The sequence below is a fragment of the Mus musculus genome, chromosome 17, assembly GCF_000001635.26.
Source record: "Mus musculus strain C57BL/6J chromosome 17, GRCm38.p6 C57BL/6J".
NCBI lineage: Eukaryota > Metazoa > Chordata > Mammalia > Rodentia > Muridae > Mus > Mus musculus.
Window position 1 is genome coordinate 25986379 of NC_000083.6, and position 24337 is coordinate 26010715.

A 24337-nucleotide genomic window follows, 5' to 3' on the forward strand; every position below is an offset into this window, starting at 1 on the left:
CCATTAGAGCCCTTTGGCTCCCCCGAATTAACTTAATTCCAGCCACTTGTCCTCTGCAACTGAAAGCTAACTAAGAATCAGGCTGCTAGCCGGGCGTTGTGGCCCACGCCTTTAATCCCAGCACTCGGGAGGCAGAGGCAGGCAGATTTCTGAGTTCGAAGCCAGTCTGGTCTACAAAGTGAGTTCCAGGACAGCCAGGGCTATACAGAGAAACCCTGTCTCAAAAAACAAAACAAACCAAACCAAAAACCAACCAAAAACCAAAAACCAAAAACAAAAAACAAAAAAAAACATAGCACATAGCAAAAGGACACCCGGCACTCTGAATGTTGTGTGAGAGATTGGGTACTATTTGCCCCCGGACCCAGAAAACCTGAGTCTGGCTCAGTAGAGACTACAGATAATGTTTCTGGGAAATCATTCATGCTCCAGAAGCTAGAAAGCTAAAGACTGGCCATTGAATTCAGGATGCTGTGGGGACACCTATGCCTGAATGGGGAAGACACCAAATTTTGGCAAGAGGAGAGGAGCAGAGGCTGTCTTCCTGAGCCCCCTGACAGTGGTGAAGTCACTGCTCATTCATCAGTAGGTGATACCCATGATCAGGAGAATGGCCAAGCTGGATCCAGGACAGTATCTCTGGTCACTACGGGTCATCACTAGTGCAATGATGTATCACTGCACTAAGTAAGATGATCACACAGCAGGTAAAGCTGGATCATCCCAGGTTGGCTGAGCCCTGATCTATGCTAGTGTAGTATGGGCCAGAAGACAGACACCCTGTTGAGTGCACAGACCACAGGACACCCTGCAGAGGTCAAGAAGGGCAGAGAGAGCTTTGCAGGGACAGAAGCCATAGATCAACCACCCTGACTCTTGAGCAGATGGGACCCAACACTATTCCTCATAGTTTTGGGGCCACAGCTACAAAGGTATAGTTGCTTAGGTATAGTTGCATAGTTGCTAAGGAGACTGAGGCAGGAGGGTCATGAGTTCAAAGTTGACCTGGGCTAGAAAGTTCAAGGTTTTGTCTCAAAAAGTAGAGGGGTGGGTCAAGATGGTGCACTCCTTTAATCACAGCTCTTGCACTTGGGAGGCAGAGGCAGGCAGATCTCTCCAAGTTTTGAGGCCGAATCACATAAGACCCTGTCTCAATAAACAAAACACAAAGGTACACTTATAAAGGTGCATACTGCAGCCACAGTGCAGCTAGTGCTTGCCTAGCACGCGTGAAAACCTAGGTTTAGTAAGACTCAGAAGCTATTACAGAGTCAAGGTCCCCATTGGGTGAACACCCAGAAAGCTTTAGACAGGACTGGCAGGTTAGTCAGGTCTAAAACTTGGGTCTAAATTTCTCTTGATTTCCACAAGTGACATATACACACACAAGTCAGAACACCAACCTCATGGAAAATGTAAGTGGAGGTTCCCGGCTAAAATTCCTGTCACGCTCTGGGCTTCTTCTAAGATTCCAAAATGTCAGCAGGTTCAGAGCAGATATGTATAAGTACCCGGGCTCACCACAATTCCTCAGGGTAGTCAGGGAGTCTAGTATCAATTTAAATTTGCAGAGGCTAAGCTTCATCTATGTTGTTCTCTAACAGATAACTGACCAAGACCAGGAAGATAAAAACAATGTCAGAGGCCAACTGGAGACAGGATTTGCTTTGGGCAAAGCGTTCCACTTGCTGAAGGTTCAAGAGTTGGCAAGTCCTGTGGCCACTCCCTCCACACCCCCACCATCAGAAGTATAGTGAGGAGTCTGCTAGAGGATGCCAACTTCTGGGATTATCCTCTAGGCATAGTGGTGGGCCCATACAGAAAATTCTTGGACAGCTTTTCCTGGAATGTTTCTACTAACAACCCATCTCAAACATGAGATCCCTTTACAGCAGATCCCAAATGCAGAGCTGTCTGCCTGGGGCTCAGTTCCCTCAGAATCTTCCACTGGGGGTTGAATGGACAACGCTTACCTGGGAGATACACCGAGGAGCTGCCAGGCTTTGGTGCGCTGTGCTCCTGGTTTATTTCTAGCCTTTCCTAGGCAGAGGCGCCTTTTTGGTGTCAATTAAATTCCCATGGCTAGAACCTAACTGGGAGTGCAATAGGTACGTGGTTTGCTGTTCTGATGATGTGTAGTGTCAGGGTCTACTGTGCCACTTAAACTCTTCATAATATACCTCCTCCCATTCTCGATGGCTCTCAATATTTCACTATACCCTCTGACCACAATACAGTGATTTCTCTTGGACACAGGATGTGTAGGCCAGGGGTAAGAGCACTGTGCCTGAGATCTGTGAGATCCACATCTATACTTTCCCCTCTGCCTGTGTGGCAACCTCAACTGAGGCTCCTATAGTCCTTCTGGGCTGTATTCAGGGCACAAGTCTTACCACTAAGGGGCTGTGGGAGGTCATCGGGAACTTGCCTTTAGAAGTGACTGTCAATTGAACAACTCACTTCAGGACCTAGACTCTGCCCATCCTAGAGGAGAAATCCTGGGGCCTCAGGGTAGGCCTGACCTGATCAGGGCAGAAAACAGTGGGTTTCTTTGGTCTGTACTTAAATGGCCAACGTCATCTCCCTAGAAACCTGAGGGAGATAAAAGCAAGGCCCATAGCCACCCACCCCACCACCCTGTGGAGAAAGAAGCCGGCTCCGTGTGCGGTAACAGCTTTAATCTGTGGTAGCTGACACATGGGGCAGGGTCCTGCTGGCCTCCCATCCTTCCATGCCCTGGAGGAAGAGCTACTTCTCAGGGAGCTGAAGCAATGTCATGAGCAAGTTGGTGATTGGTGTGTTTCCCAGGGTCTCCTAGAGACCTGTGTTTAAAGTGAGCACTGCAGGGTGGACAGCAGAGACAGGCTGCAAGCCCTTACACAGGGCCTGGACCTGGGCACAGAAAGGCGGGGCTCCAGTATTGATATATTATACATATATATATATATATATTTCATATGTATACACAGATAGTTTTCTCTCTGGAAAGTATTAAAAAAATTGATCAACCTTCAATCTATAAAAAATACCTACTCTACATGATAGAAAAATCTCTCCTCCAAGTTTACACTGATTTACACACAAGGCTTTCCCCAAAATGTACAATACGAGGCAACATCTTAAACTGTAGTGTGAGGCGGGGGCAGGGGGATAGGCAGTGAAGGGATGCAGGGCAGCATGTGTGGGCACAAGAATTCATACACTCAAACTTGTGTGCGCACTCATGCATGCGCACACACTTGCGCACACACTTCCATACACACTCACACTCACGCAGCCTATGGTGTGGTCTCAGACACTGTGCCCAGACTCCGGCTAGTGCTCAGGCTCAGGCCCAGCTGCTATGGGTGCCGCAGCTCTGTGGGTGGTGCAGGGCAGACAGCAAGCCTTCCTATGCCTCTGGGTCAGTGTAGAACCTCCTCCATTATCCACTAGCAAACTGACTCCTGGGGGACACCCAGGGATTTAAAGTCAAAAGCAGAGAAGGAAACTGTTCCAGAGGCCTAGACTATTGTCTGGGAAATGTAGACTTCTCCCAAGGCAGTAAAGTCAGCCTGAGGAGGGTGTGGGTCCAGGAGCCTAGGTAGGCCACACCTGAGGAGAAGCAGCACCTGCAGTGGGGACAGAGGCTGACCGTGCTCATCAGTCCAGGAAGTGAGTTCCACAGGCAGCATGAACTAGCTGCTCCAGCCCCTACAAGAGCCAGAGTTGATGAGTTACTGTAGTGAGGGTCTGGCCAAAGAATAGCTGTGTGGCTTGGAGGCCCTGGGTCCGAAGGTGAATGGAAGCCCATCTGGTGAGAGAAGGCCTGAGCAGCGCAAGGAGAATTGGTGGCCTATGGACTGGAAGCAGACCCAACGTGTGCCGTCTTTGCCTGTCTGTCTTTCCAACACTACCATTTCTGTGTCCAACTTTGGGTCCTCAGCTTGCTGACTATGTGGGAATGGCCAAGCTTGGGTGGCACCATGTCACCAGGAGTGAGAGGCAGCAACTGAGGGAGGACTCATTCTCTCTCTCTCTCTTTCTCTCTCTCTCTCTTCCTAATAGGGCGCATAGCAGAAAGGGGCCCATGCCAGCCTGAGAGACTATCCCCACATATCTGCATACTGCTGAGCAGACATGGTGTTGTTGGTGAGGCTGGCTTGTGGTGGGAGGCCCTGGTTTCCTGATGTTCAGAGAGCCAGCCACACCCTTTGCCTGCCGTGGACTTCCCTTTCTTCCTTCTTATTGCCTCTGCAGCCCTTCTGTATTTTCCCAGTCGAACTGCGTGAGGGCCCCACACACCCTGGGCTTGGTAAGCTGCAGGACCTGCTGGTCGGGCTCTTTGTGGCAAGACAGGGCCACTCCTGGGTGCTGTGGAGTCTCTAACCAGCCCAAACTGGGCTAAGATGGACTACTTGACCTCTAGGATGGATGGGTTGGTCTCCAGGATGGCCACAATGATCCTGTCAATGTAGTCCTGCAGGCGGAAATTGATCTCCTCCTGCTTCTGGATTGCTTCCATGAGCTGCAGGAAAGCAGAGGGTCAATGCAGGGAAAGGAAGGGGCCTGTACAGGAGAAAGAGGCCTAGGGTTATACCAAGGCGGGGCAAGGTACCTCATCTCGGGAGACAGAGCTGATTTCTGCAGCCAGTGATTCTGAGAAAGACGTGGAGAAGAGGCTCTTGGCACCCTGGATGCTGAGGGTGATGATCTGCCCATTTAGCTCATCATTTTGCTCCTTCAGGTTACGGTTGTCCTAGGGGACATGGCAGTGTCACACTGGGCTGTGCCCTTGCTGGGACAAGGACCTTCCAGGAAGGACCCGAGCTTGTGTGTCCCCTCTCATGCCAGCCTCTCAGGAGCTTCTGTGAGGGTAGATGCAAGGGCAGGGCCACACCTGTTTGAGTCTGCGGACCTCCTGCTCCAGCTCGCTCTCCCGTGCACGGCTGTTGTACTCCTGCAGGCCCAGGCTGCTGCTGCGGCCCCGTCGCTGCTCCACCTCCAGTCTGAGGAGCTGTAGATGTTCTAGCTGCTTGCGGAGGTCCTCGATCAGCTGTGAGACAACCACAAGGTGGGCTCTGGCTAGTTGGCCTGACCCCCTCTCCTGGGAGGACGTTAACCTGTTCCAAGAAGCTGCTGCCCAGAGGTTTCAGTTCCAACGGCACTGCCCAACATGGCAGGAAACTGTTTCCTGGCCTCCACCAAACAGCGGGCTACATCAGACAACATGGGACCATGGGGGGGCGAGGGGGAGAAGAATGGCCCAGCTCTGGGTCCATGGTGGGGAGACAAACCAGCTCACCTCCTGGGTTGCTTCCTTGTCTCTCTGGAATTGGTGCCGCTCATGGCTCAGCCTGTCCCCCATTTTCCTCTTATTCTCCTGTTCCTCACTGAGCCGCTGTGTCAACTCCTCAATCTCATCCAGCATCTTCTGCTTCTCCTGCGAAAACAGACACCTGTGTGGACAGGCCGTGGCACCTGTGTGGACAGGCCGTGACACCTGTGTGGACAGGCCGTGGCACCTGTGTGGACAGGCCGTGGCACCTGTGTGGACAGGCCGTGGCACCTGTGTGGACAGGCCGTGGCACCTGTGTGGACAGGCCGTGGCACCTGTGTGGACAGGCCGTGACACCTGTGTGGACAAGCCGTGGCACTGCTTTATCCACACATGCAGCCTGAGCCCACTCATCTCCAGTCTAGTGACACGCTGTGGACACCACTCTCAGTCTATGGCAGGACTACGTCTGTGCTTTCCTGTCAGCCTGTCAAAGCTGCCCTGCTTGTGGCCAAGGGACCTTCATCTGGACAAGAGCTAGCCCAGTATCTATGGGAAGCTCCTGCTTGGCTCCTCCTCTGGTTTGTAAGAGTCAGCCTAGGTGGGCTGGAAATATTCAGAGCTTCCCACAGGGCACTCTGGGTGGGTGGGGGGTGGCCTCTCAGTGAAAAGACTGGAGTAGAAGGTAAGAGTACTGCCTCTTCCTGGTGATGTGCAAGACCGTCTTCCAGTCACCTCAGATGAGTTGGTAGTATGGGCTCTGGGCCTACAGGTCCCAGGTCTGAACATCTGAGCACAGCAGGGCCCATTGTTGCCAACCTGGCCTTTCCTGTTCAGAAGGCCTTGGCCACATGTCCTGGCTCTATGCTGGTGTGACAAGCAGAGGGCAAAGGACAGAATTGACTCTAGGCAGGCCTTCCCCACAAGCACCAGGCCAGCAGCTCACCTCCTCAAGGCGCTCGATGTTGGCCTTCAGACAGGGTGTGCAGGACCGCAGCTCACTGTTCTCCTCATCCAGCTGCTGCAACCTGGGACACAAGAACAGGTCAGGACCGGCTCCCCTAAAATATGCCTCCAAAGGACAAGGGAGGCCTAGCTATGGAGGAAGACTCAATCCCTGGGAGCTGTTCTGTGACCCACGATAACCCCAAATGCCATGGCTAGTCCTCACCTCGCCACCCAGCTTCTCTGTGCTCTGTTTTTGTATTCTGAGATAGCGAATCATAAAGCCCAGGCTGGCCTCAACCTTTCTGTGTAGACATGGATGGCCTTCAATTCCTGATCCTCTAGTTTATTTCCTGGGCTAACATTCCAGCTGTGTGCTACCTTGCACTGGCCGTGATGGCTTTTAAAGGTGCTTTGGGTTTAGGAATTTTAAGTTACAGAAAAGCTGTAGAGAGTGCAGTCTCTGTCTTGGTTTCCTCTGGGGTCTTCCTATTCATCACCGTAGCAATCACAACCTATACCCAGCTGGGCTGCACACTCCACCAAACCCCAGGATTTCACAGCATTGCCCTTGTGTCTTTTATACTCCGTGCTCTGTGTGTCTCTGACTGTCATACTGTAGTAGTCTTTGATGTATATTCTGCAAAATATGCCTCAGACTGGTTTTTGGTGGTAGGACTGGGGGGGGGGGGGGAGATGTTTAGGGAAAATTCTTCCATAGTGAGGTCCTTGTCACACTCATCTGACACCCACTACGATCATGGGTCACTTAGTTAAGGTATGTCTGCTAGGTACATATATCTATCTTTACTTGTCTCTTAGTTTACACCCCAAGAGAGGGACCCCACACAAGTTCATGGAGGTGTGTTTATAGACAATATTTAGTATTCCTCTAGGAGCAATACCCCTATCTTCTATTTACAGGCTGGCTGTGTGGCTGAGGACCCCAGCCCATCTCATTTACACCATGACTGGCTTCCCAAGGGACTGCTACCATCACAGTTCTGGTCACTGAAGCTCTTTCACTTGGCCCCAGTGTCCTTTGGCGAAGCTCCACCCATCACTGTGTAGTGTCTGTGGGAATTTCCATTATCAGTTGTTCCTGGAGTGTTAATGTACCCATGGTATCTCTGTGCTTACAGGCTGGCCTGATATTCAACTGGGGCTGAGCTTAATGCCCGAACTCCACATGGTAGGAAGAGAGAGTCAGTGTCCACAACCTGTTCTCTTTACTTTCACACATGTACAAACACATAAACATTCACAAATAAATGAACGCAATTTTAAAATTAAAACAGAAATTTTAAGCATCTTTTCATGTGAGTATCCCTTCTTTTCTTTCTGTCTTTTGTTTTGTTTTGTTTTGTTTTTTGTTTTCAAGATAAGAGTTTTTCTCTGTGTGGCCCTGGCTGTCCTGGAACTCTGTAGACCAGGCTGGCTTGAACTCCCAGAGATCTGCTTGCCTCTGTTCCTGGGTGCTGGCATAAATGGTGTGTACCACCAACCCCGGGCTGAGTATTCCTTTTTCCATTACTAAGCTCTCCCTAGATGCTATACTTCCTTGGTAGACAGGAGTTCTCCTGCCTGCAGCTGAGCCTGGCTCACCTGGCCTGCAGGTTCTCGATCTCAATGCTCTTCTCACGCTCCATCTTGCACAGAAGTTCCTTCTGCTTCCTGGTTTCTTCTAGGACCTTCTCTTGGGCTCTGAACTCCTGTTCCTTCAGCTGCTCTTCCAAGGCATTGGCTCTGAGGGCAAAGAGGGGGTACACATCTGTAAGGTGTATGGAGTGTTGTAATGACCAGGGAGCAGCTGTCTCAGGAATGCCAGTACAATCTCAGACATGGACAACCTGAAGAAAGAGCCAGAAAGTTTTGGGCAACAGCACTGGGCAGAAAGCAAATGTGACAGCAGGTACGTATTGCTGAGGCAAGTCCAGACTTTAGGGGCAGCACAGTTAGACTGTGGTGCGGCTTCCACATCACACCCAAGGGGCTAGATAAGCTCCTTTTAAAAAATAAAAACGAAAACGAAAAAACCAAAATCGCTTAAAAAAAAAGATATATTTATTTCATGTACATGAGTACACTGTTGCTGTCTTCAGACACACCAGAAGAAGGCATCAAATCCCCATTACAGCTGGTTGTGAGTCACCATGTGGTTGCTGAGAATTGAACTCAGGACCTCTGGAAGAGCAGTCAGTGCTTTTAACCACTGAGCCATCTCTTTAGCCCAGATCAGCTCCTTTTATGTGCAGGCCCTAATTGCTGTGGTGGAGTAACACTTAGAGAGAAGGATTCACTCTGTACTTTATCCCCTCCAGGATTTCTAAGAAGAGCCTAGTTTAGGCTTGAGGCTCTGGCCTCTTCCCCAGCTTCCTGCAGAAGATAGGACTGGTCAGACATAGTCCTGAGAAAAGTGCTGCCAGCCCTGTCCACAGCTGTGAAGCAGCTGTACCCTAGCGTGTGCGCCTCAGCATCTCTTTGGTGAGACTGAAGAGCAGTAAAGAGCACCAGACAGCACAGGGGTTTGTAGCACACATAAAGACATGTCACACCAACACAGGTGGTGTGGAAGCCACCTGTCTGTGGCTGTGTGGAACTGAGAGTGGCATGCTATGGGAAGAACAGACACACACCTTTAATCCCAGCTCTTGGGAGGCAGAGGCAGGAGGAGCTCTGTGAGTTCAGGGCCAGCCTGGTCTATAGAGAGAGCTCCAGGACAGCCAGGGCTACAAGGAGAAACCCCATCTTGAAAAACCAAAAATAAGTCTTAGACATTAATCTTAGGAGGCTGTGGCTCAGAAGGTGAGGGCCTGCTTAGCATATGCAAGACGCTGAGCTGACTCCAGTGAGAGACAGAACTGGGGAGAAAAGGAGAAAGTGAAAATGAGTAAGAATATTAAAACAGAAAAGAAAGTTTCAAAAACCAAAACAGAAGATATTACATAAGGAAAACAGGGAAAGGAAAGATAGCATCAGAGCTTAGGAAAATGGAGAAAAATGAAAGTTCTAATTGATCTATCTTGACCAAAAGAAGTCAAGGCTGATGAGAAAAGGAAGAGTCTACAGAGAGAGCTTTAGAAGGGGTAGCAAGATGGTCTGGAAGGCTTGCCTCTAAGTCTAACTACCCAAGTTTGAGTAAGAAAACCAATGGCCTTGATCTGATTGTGTGTGTACATGCGTGTGCCCATTTCTCAGAGTTAAAGATCAAGCACTCAGCATATAAACCTTTGAGAGCCACATGGAGGATCCAGGGTGATAAACAGACCACCGAGAATGTGCAGAACAGTATCCCAGACTCCATGCTAGTGAAGGCCTGTCACATCCAGAGCACACCTGCTCCCCTTCCTTATGTTTTGGAAGGGCCTCACTTTGTGGCCCAGGCTGGCTTCAAACTTACCATGCCCCTGCCTCTTCCTTTGCTCTGTGCAGAGTACTGTATGTCATTTCGTCTTGCACATGTGAGGACACCATACAGCCTGTTTTCTTCAGTTTTGCTTTTGGCTAAGACATTCGAAAAGGCTCAGGTCTGCAAAGGCCATCCACTGCCTTGTACTGCACCCCCTATCTGTTCTTCCAGGACAGGGCTCTGCCCTCAGCCCACAAGCCCTCCCCACTGTCCTCTGAGGACACCATGGAAGCTGTACGAACTCCATTTTCTTGTTTGTAGAATGGGGGAAATAATCACCTCCCAAAGTTACTGAGCAGCAAGAGCCTCAGGATTCGTAACCCAGGACCAATGGCCAGGGAGATGTTTTCCCCAGGCCAGAATCTCGGAAACAGTCATCAGAGGCTCCCATATGGGCCATCTCCATGCAGAGTACCAAGTGCTCCAGAAAACTGAGCTATAAGGCTCTGTCGGGGTGTGGCGACACCTTCCCATTTCATGGCTCTGGTCTGAACTCAGAGCTTCATGCAGCACACAGTCTACTCCTGAGAAACAATCTCACTTGAATTTACTTATTGTTTAATTTATTTGGAAAGCCTTGGGGTTTTTTTGTTTTGTTTTGTTTTTTGGGTTGTTTGTTTGTTTGTTTGTTTTTCGAGACAGGGTTTCTCTGTGTAGCCCTGGCTGTCCTGGAACTCACTCTGTAGACCAGGCTGGCCTCGAACTCAGAAATCTGCCTGCCTCTGCCTCCCAAGTGCTGGGATTAAAGGCACGCGCCACCACACCCGGCGAAAGTCTTGTTTTTTACTGTGTGTAGGTGTTTTGCCTGTTTGTCTGTCTATGTACCCCATGTGTGTAGTGTCAGTGGAGGCCAGAAGAGGGTGTTGGATTCTCTGGAACTAGATTTATAGACAGTTGTGAGCTGCCATGTAGCTGAGGTACCAGGAATCAAACCCAGATCCTCTGCAAGAGCAGCCAATGTTCTTACCTGCTAAACTATCTCTCCAATGCCTTCTTTTAAAATCTCCCTCCCTCCCTCCTCTCTCCCTGTCTCTCTCCCTCCTCTCTTCCCCTCCTCTCTCTCTCTCTCCCTCCATCTCTCTCCCTTCCTCCCTACCCCCCCAACTCCCCCTTCTCTCTCCATGTGTGTGGTACATGCATGTGAAGACAGAGGACTTCAGGCGTCATCTTTAGTAGTACTTTAGTAGTACTTTGAAGCTCATTGACCTGGCTACCCTAGATGACCAGCAAGTCCCAGGGATTCTCCTGCTTCTCTGCCCCCCCCCCCCAATGCTGGGATTACAAGTGTGTGCCCTCATGCCTAACATTTTACGTAGGATTTGTACCCAGGTCCCCATGTTTGCCTATTTCCCTAGCACCATTTCATATACCTTAACTTGGTCTTGGACACACTGTGTAACCAAGAATAACCTTGAACTCATGATTCTCTCACCTCTACCTCCCAAGTGTTTGGAATGTACCTATGAAACGCCAGGCCCGGCTCTCCATTTGAGCTGTGCCTCCCTCCTGGCTCCCAGTGAATAGAACTTTCCTGCTTGCATACAGGTAAGTAAAATCCTTGCTCACTTCTCTGTCCGTGATATCGTGGCACACATCTACAGAGCCTCAGATCAACCAGTTGGTTTGTTTGTTTGTTTGTTTGTTTTTTGAGACAGGGTTTCTCTGTGTAACCCTGGTTGTCCTGGAACTCACTTTGAAGACCAGGTTAGCCTCGAACTCAGAAATCCACCTGCCTCTGCCTCCCAAGTGCTGGGATTAAAGGTGTGTGCCACCACCGCCCGGCCCATTTCAACCAGTTATAGTCCTCTGGCCATGCCTGGCACCCAGCCAGCATGTGAGTGGATGGGTGGATCAGGTAAGAACAGGTTTTCTGCAGGACTCTGCACAGGGCAGAGGATGCGTATGGTGGGAGTGATGCCAGGCCTCAGGCCATACTCACCTGTGCACCAGCTGGAGGTTTTCTTGCCTCAGCCTGCCATGCTGCTCGCCAGCAGCTGCACTGTCCTTCTCCAGCTCTGACACCCGTCTCTCTAGGAAGATGACCTAGGTAAAGAGATGACTGCCTGAGGAACAAGTTGGAAGGGGCAGACGCTGTACCTGCAAGGGAGGCAGCATGGGATTCCCATATGCACTTGCTGAGAGTTATGCTCATCCTTAGAGACTATTTCATAAATCCAGAGCCACGCAGCTATCATAGGGGCACAGTCAACTCAACAGAACAGGGCAGGTGACATTGGGAAATTCAAGCTCTAGTGGCCTCGTTGCTTGTGCTTGGAACCATGAGGTTCACTCAGACAAACGTTCACATGTGAGACTCATGCCACACAAAACTCATGGAGGCCCAGATGCTGGGGACAGCAGGGACAGAAAGGGCCACGTCTCAGTCTTTTCCTCCTTCAGGAGAGAAGATACCACAGGAGACAAGCAGAGGAAGGATGTAGCCTCAGAACACGGAGCCCTGAAGATACTGTGCAGAAAGGAACACAGCAAAGGTGAGGCCTGGCTGAAACCAAACACGAGGCACCAAGGCAGGCAAGGGAAATGGAAGGTCAGGAGAGGGCAAGCCAAGCAGACACAGGTGAACGCATGGCCGAGTACAGAGGACGTCAGGTGGCTGTAGGGAGGCCTTCGTGTGAGTCACGTGAGGAAAGGCAGGGAAGTGAGGCGAGATACAGAGGAAGCCAAGTGGGCAGCAAGATGAGGGTGGTGAGGTGCCAGCAAGGGCAAGGCCGGGCACAGGTGCCTGGTGGGTACAGGAGTAACCAGGTAGGGTTGGTGCTGCCACCCTTCCCAGACTCATACGGGCCCTTGGCAAAGGGGCATGACCGCACTTGGCCAGGCTGCAGCAATATACACCAAGCAAGCCCATGGTGGAGTTCTCTCTCTGTGGTGTTGAAGATGACAATGGCCCCAAAGGACTTGTGTACTTACATGGCTGTTGTGATGGCTAGTCTGGGTTGTCAGCTCGACTACATGTAGAGTTAACTACAACCCCACCTGTGAGCCCCAGCCTAGGAGGGCACCAGCTGCTGAAGTGATAGCACTAATTGGTAAAGAATGGAATCCAGTATCTTGGGGTGGAAACAGTGGGAGGGCCCTAATGAAGCTGAGAACTTTGAACCCAGATTCTCAAGGGTTTACCTCCCCTGAGGAGGGAGTCTCCCCACCCAGCAGAAGATGGATTCCAACACCTGAGACATCACCTTTCCACCTTGGACGGAGGAACTCAAGCCTCCATTGTCTGTGAACCAGCAGTGACGTCTCTGGAGGAAATGACAGACAACACAGTACTGATGCTCTTCAGGGCCGATCAATGCTGCCTCCAGACCCAGAGCCAGACTTAAGGCTGAGCAGGCTCCTAGAGGGGAGCTTGTAAAGTCCATGAGGAGACGCACCAAGGAGCTTAATGAGTTTGCTAACTCACTGTAGCAGAAGTCTGGGGAACGTGTGGGATTTAAGGGTGTGGGATAAAGGTGGAAGGAACATAAAACTGGATCAAGCTGAGTTTATTGATATGGGCCCTCTGAGTGGAGATTCTAGGTTTACTAAGGAAACTCTCACAGGTAAAGAAAGGTGTCAAAAGCCAGGGGGTAGTGGTATACACCTTCAATCCCAGCACTTGGGAGACAGAGGCAGGCAGCTCTCTATAAATTTGAGGCCAGCCTGGTCTACAGAGCTAGTTCCAGAACAGCCAAAGGCTACAGAGAAATCCTCTCTCTCTCTCTCTTTTTTTTATTATTATTAGGTATTTTCCTCGTTTACATTTTCAATGCTATCCCAAAGGTCCCCCATACCCACCCCCCCAATCCCCTACCCACCCACTCCCCCTTTTTGGCCCTGGCGTTCCCCTATACTGGGGCATATAAAGTTTGCAAGTCCAATGGGCCTCTCTTTGCAGTGATGGCCGACTAGGCCATCTTTTGATACATATGCAGCTAAAGACAAGAGCTCCGGGATACTGGTTAGTTCATAATGTTGTTCCACCTATAGGGTTGCAGATCCCTTTAGCTCCTTGAGTACTTTCTCTAGCTCCTCCATTGGGGGCCCTGTGATCCATCCAATAGCTGACTGTGAGCATCCACTTCTGTGTTTGCTAGGCCCCGGCATAGTCTCACAAGAGAGAGCTATATCTGGGTCCTTTCAGCAAAATCTTGTTAGTGTATGCAATGGTGTCAGCATTTGGAAGCTGATTATGGGATGGATCCCTGCATATGGCAATCACTAGATGGTCCATCCTTTCGTCACAGCTCCAAATTTTGTCTCTGTAACTCCTTCCATGGGTGTTTTGTTCCCATTTCTAAGAAAGGGTAAAGTGTCCACACTTTGGTGTTCGTTCTTCTTGAATTTCATGCGTTTGGCAAGTTGTGTCTTATATCTTGGGTATCCTAAGTTTCTGGGCTAATATCCACTTATCAGTGAGTACATATTGTGCGAGTTCCTTTGTGATTGGGTTACTTCACTCAGGATGATACCCTCCAGGTCCATCCATTTGCCTAGGAATTTCATAAATTCATTTTTTTAAATAGCTGAGTAGTATTCCATTGTGTAAATGTACCACATTTTCTGTATCCATTCCTCTGTTGAGGGGCATCTGGGTTCGAGAAATCCTCTCTTGAAAAACAGAAAACAACAAAAACCAAACCAAACCAAAAGTTGTCGGAAGTCTGAGTGGTGGCTGAAGCATGGCTCAGGAGATGGCCTCCTGAAACGGAGCTGCAGATGCCACGAATCCCTTGCTTCGTGTGGATGAAGGATTGTAAGGCTCAAGGAAGTTGCAATGCTAGAGTGTGTACGCTGAAAACCTAATCCTCCACAAGGGGAAGGCCCACTAAGACTCACCCTTCACTAATAGTATAAGACAAAAAACACTGAGAGGGTCCCCGGCATACCTGAAGAGCTCTGCAGGCCTTAGTCTAGAAGATTAAATACAACGGGTTCAACCGGGCCCAGAAACCACAGGGGCCAGGTGGCACCACTGACTGCCAAAGGTGATTTACAAAGGTGATTGCCAAAGGTAATGGGCACCACAGGCAAAGTGAATCTGATGGTGGCATGACTCCTATGAACCTTGGTACTGGCTAATCAATCATGGTGTCTCCAGGTATGACATAGATAAGAAGCCTACTGCATTTTTGTTTGATATGTGTAAGCAGAAACATCCTAAAACAAATGAAGAAAGGTTCCACTGGATCATGGCAGAAGGGAATCTGGGCCTGTGACCTAATCCCAGGCTCGAGCCAGTCTGCAGACCCAGAACCCCTTGAATGAAGGGATGGCCAGGTTCCCCTGAGGAAGGACCTTGATAAAAGACCTAAGAGATTTTACTGTCGGCCTTTCCACAGTTCGTCCTCACAGGGACAGTGCTGTGGCCTTTTATAAGGTTAACGGCACACTGTGGGGAAGGGAAATCGGACTTTCCCAGGTCTGTTGGTTCTGAATTGATGCTGACTCCAGGAATCCTCAAGAAACATTGTGGCCCTCCATTTAGACAAGGGGCTTACGGAGGTCAGGTGATTAATGGAGTTTTTGCTGAAGTCTGACTTCAGTTTGGTTGGGGGTGCAAGGTCCCTGAACTCATCCTGTAGCTATTATAATTGAGATAGATATACTTAGAAGACTCTTGTTGGTCACCTGACCTGTGGAGTGAGGGCTTTATCGTTAGAAAAGCTGAATGGAAGTCTTAGAGTTGTTTCTGCTGGCCTCCAACAGACCCTGATGCCTTTAAGACAGCAGGCTGAGACATAGGAAGAACAGTGTTAGGAGTGGCAATTGACCAGATTTCCAAGTGAAATTGGATTGCTTTTCCACAGTGGTGCTAAGGAGATTATGTGTGGAGTAAAGGAGGTCTTTGGGTGACCCTTGGTGCTATCGTACCCTGTGATTAAAATCTTTCGGGAACAACAACAACCTAATCCAGGCAGGAGGGCAGAGGGAAGAGACCTTTCAGGAATGACAGTACGGGTCATCCCTCCAGGAAATGACCCAACACTGCTGAGGTACTTGCTCAAGGTGGAGGGAATGCGGAATGGGTAGGAGAGGGAAGTAGTTATGAACACCAGCCAGGGCCACGTGATCGTCACAACCAACAAGACTGTTTCTATCCTATTGTTGTGAATGTGTTTGTACAGGTATTTCAGTTTTCTTTCCTCAATTTCTTTGTCACGAAAAAAATCACACCAATTAAGAGAATATCAATAGATATCATACTTAAATTTGAGATACTAAAAGAATGTCTTTCAAGGAACATTGCAACCTATTTGGGATTGTATGTGGGACTGTTTTATGATGTTAGGTGTAATTATTACCTGGTTATTGTTTTCATTTGGCAATTAAATACAGCATGAGGCATGACTGTTTGTTAAGTTGACAAGTTGTGAAATTGTCATGGCTATTCTTGGTAGGCCTTGCTGTTCTGGAATCCGTAGACCAGGCTGGCCTCAAATTCTGAGATCCACTCCCCTCTGCCTCTCAAGGGCTGTATATTTTAGTTTTGAGGGTAGCCTTTAATAGTTAAATAAGTTGAGGTGGGAAGACCACCTTCAACTGGACCACAGCTGCTGGCCACTTACACAGGGGACACAGAAGAAGGCAGCTTGCTCTTTGCCTGCTTGCCCTCACTCTCGCTGGCAAGTCTTCACTGGCATCAGACCCCACTTTTTTCAGGCTTCTGTCTTATATTAGAGAGCAGATGAAACATCCAGCCTTGTGAACTAAACAACTACTAGATTCTTTGGGCCTTCATTGGTACACGGCCATTGTTAGATAAGCTGGACCACAGCCTGTAAACTGTTCTAATGAATCCCCATCTCTCTCTGTCTGTCTCTTTGTCTGTCTGTCTGTCTCTCTATCTGTGTCTGTTTCTCTCTGTACACATACATATAATGTATATATAATATATAGATTCATTCTGTAAGTTCTTTTCCCCTATAAAACTCTGATTAAGACAGCTAGAGCTGGTTCCCAGTTGAAACTAGGAAGGACTGGAGGAAGTGTGTCACTGGAGTCCAACTCTGAGGTTTCAAAAGCCCCCACGCTTCCCAGGGTTCTCTCTGCCTCATGGCTGTGTCTCACAATGTGAGCTCTCAGCTGCTCCTCTAGTGTTGTGCCTGCCTGCCTGCTGCCACGCTACCTGCCATGATGGTGATGGACTCCAATCTCTCTGAAGCTGTAAATCCCAAGTAATTATCTGTCTTCTTTGGTCATGGTGCCTTATCACAGTAACAGTGTCGTGTGTGTGTGTGTGTGTGTGTGTGTGCCCACGCGCGCACGTGTGCCTGTGTCTCAGGGAGGCCATTGTGAGAAGCTGTGAAAGTGAAGACTGGATCTTGTTAGAGACCCCAAGATACTGGAGATGCCAGAGCCATGAGGTGTCTGCCAGGAAGAGCTGCACACAAGGAGTGGGATCAGCCCAGGAGAGAGAAGTGTGTTACAGTCAGCAAAGCTGCGAGGGTGGAGCCACCTCTGCCCTTTGACACTAGACATGGAACTACAAGATTTGAAGTTTGCCCTGCTAGGTTTTCTGTTTTTCTTTTTTTATTCTTTGCCCTGCTAGGTTTTGGTCTTCCCTTGGTTCAGTATTTCCCCACTGTCCCCCTGTCTGTCTCTTCTGAAGTGGGATATATTCTGTGTACTGCATGCTGGAAGCATGTAATTTCCTTTTTGAGTTTACTTATAGTTACAATTAAGAGATTACCTTGAGACTCAGAGACTTAGGACTTTTAAATCATGTTGAGACTGTGAAAGATGCTGGGACGCTTGAAGATGCACTACATGCATTGTGCATTATGGTGCATTATGGCCACACAACTATAGGGTCCTGAGCTGAAGGAACTGCCTGGGAAGGAAGAGGAGGTGTGGCTTTGTTGGAGGAAGTGTGTCACCAGAGGCAGGCTTTGAGTTTTCAACCCCACCCTCACCTCCCAGTCCTAGTTAGCTCACTCTGCCTCATGGTTAAGATGTGAGCTCTCAGTTGCTGTTCCAGTACCATACCAGTCTGCCTGCTGCCATGCTCCCAGCTGTCTCTGACTGCTGCAGGTGGTTGGTGGTCATAGACTCTGCCCTCTGAAACTGTAAGAGCCAAGGTAAGCTCTGTAATTGGCAGATGCCCTTGGTGACCCCTGAAATGACTCATATCTCCCGGCCTGATAGAGCACAGTAACTAATGACAGTCTGGAGAGATGGTTCGCTCTCTTTCTCCTAGAACTTCCACAATGTGTGTGCATTAGTGTAACCACACACATATACACACAATAAGAGAACATAATAAAATAGTATGGCTCCTGTTTAGTTCTACTCATGGCTTGCTCTGCTCAAATCTTATGGAATGTCCCTTTTATAACACAAGCATTTGAGGGAGCCAGGGCTGAACAAAGGATCTAATTAGCTAGATGACACCACTGCTGAGCTGTCCCGACAATACTCAAGTGTGAAGAAGAGACCAGGTGCTGCCAAGCACTACCCACTACCTAACAGAGCACACGGGACAGACAGGCCCTCAGCCCCATCACGTTCTGGTCTTACTGCCTTACACCTCTGCCCAGCCCACAGCATGCAGCGCCTACCTTGTCTGCAATGTCCTCCTCTGGGCACTCCACAGGCTCTGGGGGAGGGTCCTCCAGGGCCTCCATAGTCAGGGTCCCCGACTGGTGCAGATACCTATACAAAAGAACCAACAGCAGAGGGAAGAATGGGAAAATACAAACAACAGGCTCTTCACACAAGAGCACTTCCAAGTCCCTCTGAAGGGAAGAGGCCAGCATCAGGGAGCACACGCCCTCACTCCTCCTGGGGGGCAGTGTTCTCCTGAGCGAAGCACCACTAAGGAGTGTCCCTGGGCCGGACGCCTTTACCAAGAAGCCGGGAACCAAGATTGCCTTCTGTAGCCTGGGTCCTCCCCGCACCCTTTGGAGTCTGACAGCAGGTCTCTCCCTGTCAGCTGAGGGCACCAACCGGGTACTTTGGACCAGAGTGCAATAAAGCTCCTCATTCCTCAGCGAGGGATGAAACAGGACCGCGTCCGCCCACGAGAGGACCGTCAGGCATTCACTCGGGCTGCCTCCTGTCCAGCACACCTCCGTGTGTGAATGTCTGCTGCTGTTGTGGGGGGGGGGGCACTGCTGCTGTTGTGGGGAGGGCACTTGGGCTTTTTACCTTCACTTACAGTCTGCCTTCCTGCTGCAGTCCCACTCTGCAAGCGCTACAGACATTTTGTTGTTTCTGATCTGAGACACATCTTGCCTTGTAGATGTTGGCTGGTTAGTTTGGAACTCAACATGTAGACCAGGCTGGCCTCAAATTCAGAGCTCCACCTGCCTCGGCTGGGATTAAAGGTCTGCACCATCATGCATTCTTGACACTGGGTTTCTAGTGTGTTCTCTGTGGTACTGACAGTTAAGGGTCCCGAGGGTGCTATGAATCCCAGGAGTCACTCAGGTCATATTGTGGGTCACAGGTAGACCTAGGTCCAGTTGAATTAGGTAAGAGCCAGGTACACGGTTCTCTAGGGCGCCAGTGCCAGTGGACAAGGATGCTGACCGGCCAGGTTCAGACAGTAGCCCCACAGTCTCATGTAACAGCCAGGGCCACTCTCGGCGCTCTTGGCAGGGGCCACTCCTCAGGTGCAGATGCCGGGACAGGGATTCCTCAGATGGACACTCGCCTATGGCTCAGACTAACTTGTTTAGCTGGTAAGACTAACTTAGCAGCAGCTCGCACGCCCTTCAGGGCTCTGATACAGAAGCAGCAGCAAAGCTGTGAGCTGAGTTTGTCCCACACTTGGGGCCAGGCTCTAAAGCTGACACTTGCATCTGCGTGACCCCGATAAAGCATTCAAGCTTACTGAGCCTTCTCTTATGAAATAGGGGACAATCTGCAAGCAAGTAAGGGGTTTCAGTGAGGTTTCAGCATGGGTATTTTATAGACAGCTGGGGAAGGAGTCGACAGCCTGAGGATTCGGCTGTGGTCGCTTGGCCTTATTAGTGAATGAGGCTGTTTCCTTCCTCACTGACTGAGCTTCACCCCCCTCCCCCGCCCCCCTCACGAATGTTTTACCGGGAAAGGAAGCTAGCTCTGTGCTCTGAAATTATAAACCGTGCAGCACCCTGGGAGAATTGCTTCCTTCTACAGGCTGCTCTGTGTATCCTCAGATTCTCAAAGGGGTGCTGACCAAACAGTATGTTCTCAGTCAGCCACTGCTCTGAAACAGGACCTTGCCCTCAATCTGATGCCACACCCAGGACAGGAGACTACCCACCTAGACCCCAGAGGACACTCTGGGCAAGGGCCAAGGCCTGGGCTTGTCTCAGGATAGGAGAACATGCTGCCCCTAAGGACCCAGCATGTGGACCTCTTGCTGCCGCTGAGCTTGTCTGGCATAGGGAGTGTGGCTTATTTAATCCCCAGCAAGAAGAGGGGCTCTTCCTTCACCAACTCCACTCAAGAATCCCCAGGAGACAGGACTGAGGCCACCAAGAGGTTCCAGGAATCTTGAAGCCCCACAGGAGGCAGAAATAAGTCTCTGCTGTAAATGCCACTGGGCCAACTCCATGCCAGGTGCCTCAAGGAGAGGCCCAGTCCACTTCCATAGACAGGGAGGGAATAGCTTCATGGACACAGACAGGTCCAAGAGCCACAGCTGGACACTGCAAACACCCATCTTAACCTCAATGCAGAAAGGGCTGGCCATTCTGCAGTGTGAGTGACAAGGCAGCCGTTCTGTGCTTCCTAAGACTCCTAGGGAAGAACTAAGGGCACAGTGACGTATCATGTCTGCATATCTGCTCTGACGTTCCGCAGGTACACTGCGGGAAGGATTCCTTACTCATAAATTCACTGTGAACGTGAAAGCTGAGTTTTGTTGTAACAAATACATCTGACAAGAAAACTAAATTCTGAGTCTATTTCAAAGGATCCGACTTCACTGCCCACCCTTCTCAGGCCATGTGACTCCTCTGACTCTTTGTGATTTTTCTCTAGACACAATACCCAGCAGCTACCCTGGCCCTGTCAGCAACTCAGGGAGGCTGAGCTCATGTGGCAGTTCCTCCGGGCTCTGTTTCTCAGGATGAGGGGGGCAGCGTGGCCAAGCCACTCCTTGCCGATCTGTAAGTTCAGCGGAGTGGCCGTGGGCATTACTACAGCACAGTCCCTTCCTGAAGAGGTGACAACCAGAGGAGGTCAAGTGTAGATACTGCTTGTTTCTTCCAGACCCCAAGCTGCCAGGAGGCCACGGCTCCAGGATGAGGATGTATAGACACAGCAAGACAACTGCACTAGAGATGCTAGCAGCCAGCGCAGCAGCCAGGTCAGTCGCCTCAGCTTTGCTATGCTTCTCATGATCTATGAGAAAGAGGCCACGCAACAAAGTCTCACGAAATTTATTATCTTTTGTTTCCGTTCCTTTTTCTTTGTTTTGAACGGTTTGGGGGATGAACCAAGGACCACGCGTTAGGCGCGCACTCTATCACCGAGCTGTGTTCCCAGAATCTTTGTAAAATTTTGAAATAGCAGCTAAGTTGAATCTCCTGCCTCAACCTCCCAAGTAGTTGTGATTATAGGTCTGTAGCTAACCAAACAAGCTAAAATTATGATTTTCTGAAGCCAAGACAACATTTTAAAAGCTTCCAGAGAGAGAAAAGCCATAAAGAAACAAGTTGATAGACTTAGTAGCAACTCTAGTACCAAAGGCTGTGACCAATGACTCCAGAAAAATCTAAGGAAAACCATAACCTTAACCCAAATCAGGCAAAGGACACTCCCACTCAAGGTCTCAGTTCCACCTCCAGGCCCTCCCAGCTCCGGAAGCCACAGGAAGATATGCAAAACAAAAGACAAGGCTGGGGCAGGGAGCTGTGTGACTCAATCTCTGAAACAGATTCACAAGGTGTAGGGAGGACCCTAGTTGTGAAACCAGGAGATACTCTGTATAAACAGGAAGGAATACTCCCCCATGACCCCAGGAGAAGGCTGGCCAGTGGAGACTGGATAGACTCAGAAGACAGTAGTGACCACGGACTCAGCAGCAACTTGTCTTAGAAGGAAACACAGTACTGCCTGAGCCGGGCCTTAAGAAGGGTGTCAGAGCCTCAGACCCCGAACAAGGATGTCAGTGAAGAGTGGCCGGGAGCCGATTATCAGGCATAAGCACAACTCACCTTCTATAGCAGGAAGATGACAGCAGCCAAACTCCAAAGTCAAAAGCTGGCCTTTAAGACTAGCAAGAGCTAGCTACAAGGTGGTGGCACACACCTTTAATCAGAGCACTCGAGAGGCAGAGGCAGGTGGATCTCTTGAGCTGCAGGCCAGTCTGGTCTACAGAGTGAGTTCCAAGACAGGCAGGGCTACACAGAGAAACCCTGTCCCCAAAAGCAAACAAAACAAAACAACAACAAAAAAACTCACACAAAACACCAAAAGAAAAAAAAAAACCCTCCCCCAAAAAACAAAAACCAAGACTCTAGCAAGACCTTTTCCTTACCCTCTCTCCTCTCCATGTGAGCTACTGGGCTGGCAAGATCACAGTTAGGCAGGAGGCCACACAGAGCCAGTTCTAAGAGGCTGACTCCAACAGCAGACACAGGGAGACTGCTGCCCAGTCCAGCCCTTACAGGGAGTGTGTAAGGGCAAGGGAACAGGAGAAGCTGCTATGAGCCCCAGGTCCAGATCCAAACCCCCAGCCCTAGAAATCTGTTCCACAACCATTCCCCTCAATTGCTTTCTATCCCAAACCATGAAATGTCACTTGAAAGTTTGATTTAAAAAACCCAAACCACACCTGGAAGAGAGTATTTTCTAAAATGTTGTTCAGAATCTATGATTACAAGTATATTTCACAAGATTTTCAGCAAATGATCGAGGCTCTGCCTACCTTGCCACCTTCCTGCTGGAGAGCCGCTTGGCTGGGCTGTGCAAAAACCAAACAAACAGGAAAATAGTGTCAGGGAACAGACCGAAGGACAGGAGGAAACAGGAAGCTTGGGCTGGGGAGATAGCAGGGCCCAGGCATGCAGCCCCTTGCCCCCGGCAAGCCGCATGCACACAATACCCACTCGGCAAGGCAGAGGACATGCACAGCACCTCTGTAAAGGGCCTCACCAAGTCTCAGCCTGAGCCCTCAAAAGAAACCAAGCCCAATGCTGAAACCCACCGGCTGACTGCACCTAGCTCTAAGCCATTGGCCACTGTCATGTCCCCAAGTACTTCTGAAGCCATTATCTCAATTGACTGGCTATCACACAGGCCCTCCTGTGACAGAAGAGTGTGTAATCGTTTTGACCTGGGTCCTGAAACTTCACACTGCAAATATCTGTAGGACGGGGATTTAGAACCCCTTCCTGAAACCATCCCAGAGCAGTAACACCTATGGCAGCAAGAACAGGCTGAACATGCCTCTTCTGAGCCAGTCAGAGCATGGCCTCCCTTCTGAAGCTGTGGCCGTGTGTTCAGGCACAAGAACCACCTGTTTCAGCTCACGGCTTCCTCTTCTTTCAAGGGCCAGGCAGGCAATCTACCTGGAGCGGTGCGTGCTGCACAAGCCACCCCTTTATCACTGCAGCTGGGTTCAGAATCATCCTTTGTGGTGGCTCTGGGACATACACTGCTGGGATCCATTTTCATTTGTGATGCTACATTGTGCCACTAGAGGGCACTGGAGAGACAATGCTGATAGCATGTAGCCTACAGAGGGCTGAGCTGTGCCATTTCGACAGGGCTGTAGACTGCTGAGGGAAGGGTGGTAGTGGGATTTGGATCTCTTGGATGCTGTTTGCTATTCCTGCTCCTCAGGATCCTTGACAATGCACGGGTGGGCACCTGTGCATTCACTCTCACTGCGCAGTTCCTGAGCAGCTACTGTTTGGCTCCCTCTCCTGACTGGACTCCTGACTAGCAGTGTACAAATGTGCTGATGTCTTACAATCACGGACACTCCTTGAACAATTAGAGCAGATTGCTCTGTGTAACTATCAGGCTCTGGACCACTAAATCCCGCAACAGTTTACAATTTTCAAAATATACCTCTGAGTAAGTCAGACTGCTTGGTTTCTATAAAATGGATTGTTTTGACTGATGCTCCCAGGTACCTAAAGAACACAGTAGCTACAAGAGCACTTCGCGGCCCTCCCTGTTCTATGGTGAGGTCATGAAGTTTATCCCGAGGCAATCCAGGATGGCCAGGAGGCATGACTCAGCTCTTTCGCTAGTATTCAGGTACTAGTATCATCTGTGTCCTAACTAACAGGAAAGTCTCTCTACACCTGCAGAGCCTTTACCCGGGAGAGGTCCCACTGGTCATGTTGAGTCACATACTAGTCTGACACTGCCCCAAGAGGCCTAACTGGCATGATCACCATCATCTTCCAGGCAGGTTTTCAGCACTGGAAACGTCTTCAGTGACTGAGGCAACATACGGATCTTCCTTTACAACATATCTGTAACTCAAAGCCACTCACTCATCAATAGCAGGATGGCTCACCAGCAGGAAGAACACAGCTGGCTCCTTCCTAGCACTGAATGCATGGCAGGGGAAAGCCTGTGTGCCCTATACTGGGAACTGGACGGGTTTCTGGAATCACCAGAGACCGGATTTTTATTTTCAAGTCTTGCCAAAACATGCCCTCAAAGGATACTACTGGATTCGTGGCCAGGACCCCAGCAGGCTCCCTCTGATCCTTCCCAACTGGCCAAGATCCTACTTCACTGGATATTGGTTAAAGGCCTCCAGCTTTGTG

The 24337-nt window shown here is 49.8% G+C and overlaps 1 protein-coding gene and 1 long non-coding RNA gene across 8 annotated transcripts in view; one reads left to right on the forward strand and one right to left on the reverse strand.

Moving 5' to 3' along the window:
- 1700022N22Rik (RIKEN cDNA 1700022N22 gene) overlaps positions 1-4652 on the forward strand; it is a 5201-nt gene extending 549 nt beyond the window's left edge. For 2 of the 3 annotated variants that reach the window (NR_166912.2, NR_166913.2), the window contains exon 2: positions 1605-2093. This is a non-coding gene — a long non-coding RNA (RIKEN cDNA 1700022N22 gene). Of the gene's footprint in view, positions 1-1604; positions 2094-4047 lie in introns of those variants that run through there. The other variant, NR_168725.1, reaches the window with a different exon arrangement.
- Positions 2658-24337, reverse strand: part of Rab11fip3 (RAB11 family interacting protein 3 (class II)) — an 81042-nt gene continuing 59362 nt past the window's right edge. For 3 of the 5 annotated variants that reach the window (NM_001162868.2, NM_001162869.2, NM_153140.2), the window contains 9 exons: positions 22477-22512; positions 18173-18266; positions 11551-11654; positions 7808-7948; positions 6204-6285; positions 5285-5422; positions 4880-5035; positions 4598-4738; positions 2658-4507 (listed from right to left, as the gene is read on the reverse strand). In NM_001162868.2, coding sequence (NP_001156340.1) covers positions 4394-4507; positions 4598-4738; positions 4880-5035; positions 5285-5422; positions 6204-6285; positions 7808-7948; positions 11551-11654; positions 18173-18266; positions 22477-22512 — 1006 coding nt within the window. In that variant the 3' untranslated portion in view covers positions 2658-4393. Of the gene's footprint in view, positions 4508-4597; positions 4739-4879; positions 5036-5284; positions 5423-6203; positions 6286-7807; positions 7949-11550; positions 11655-16005; positions 17446-17600; positions 17679-18172; positions 18267-22476; positions 22513-24337 lie in introns of those variants that run through there. The other 2 variants (XM_006524023.3, XM_011246362.3) reach the window with 2 other exon arrangements.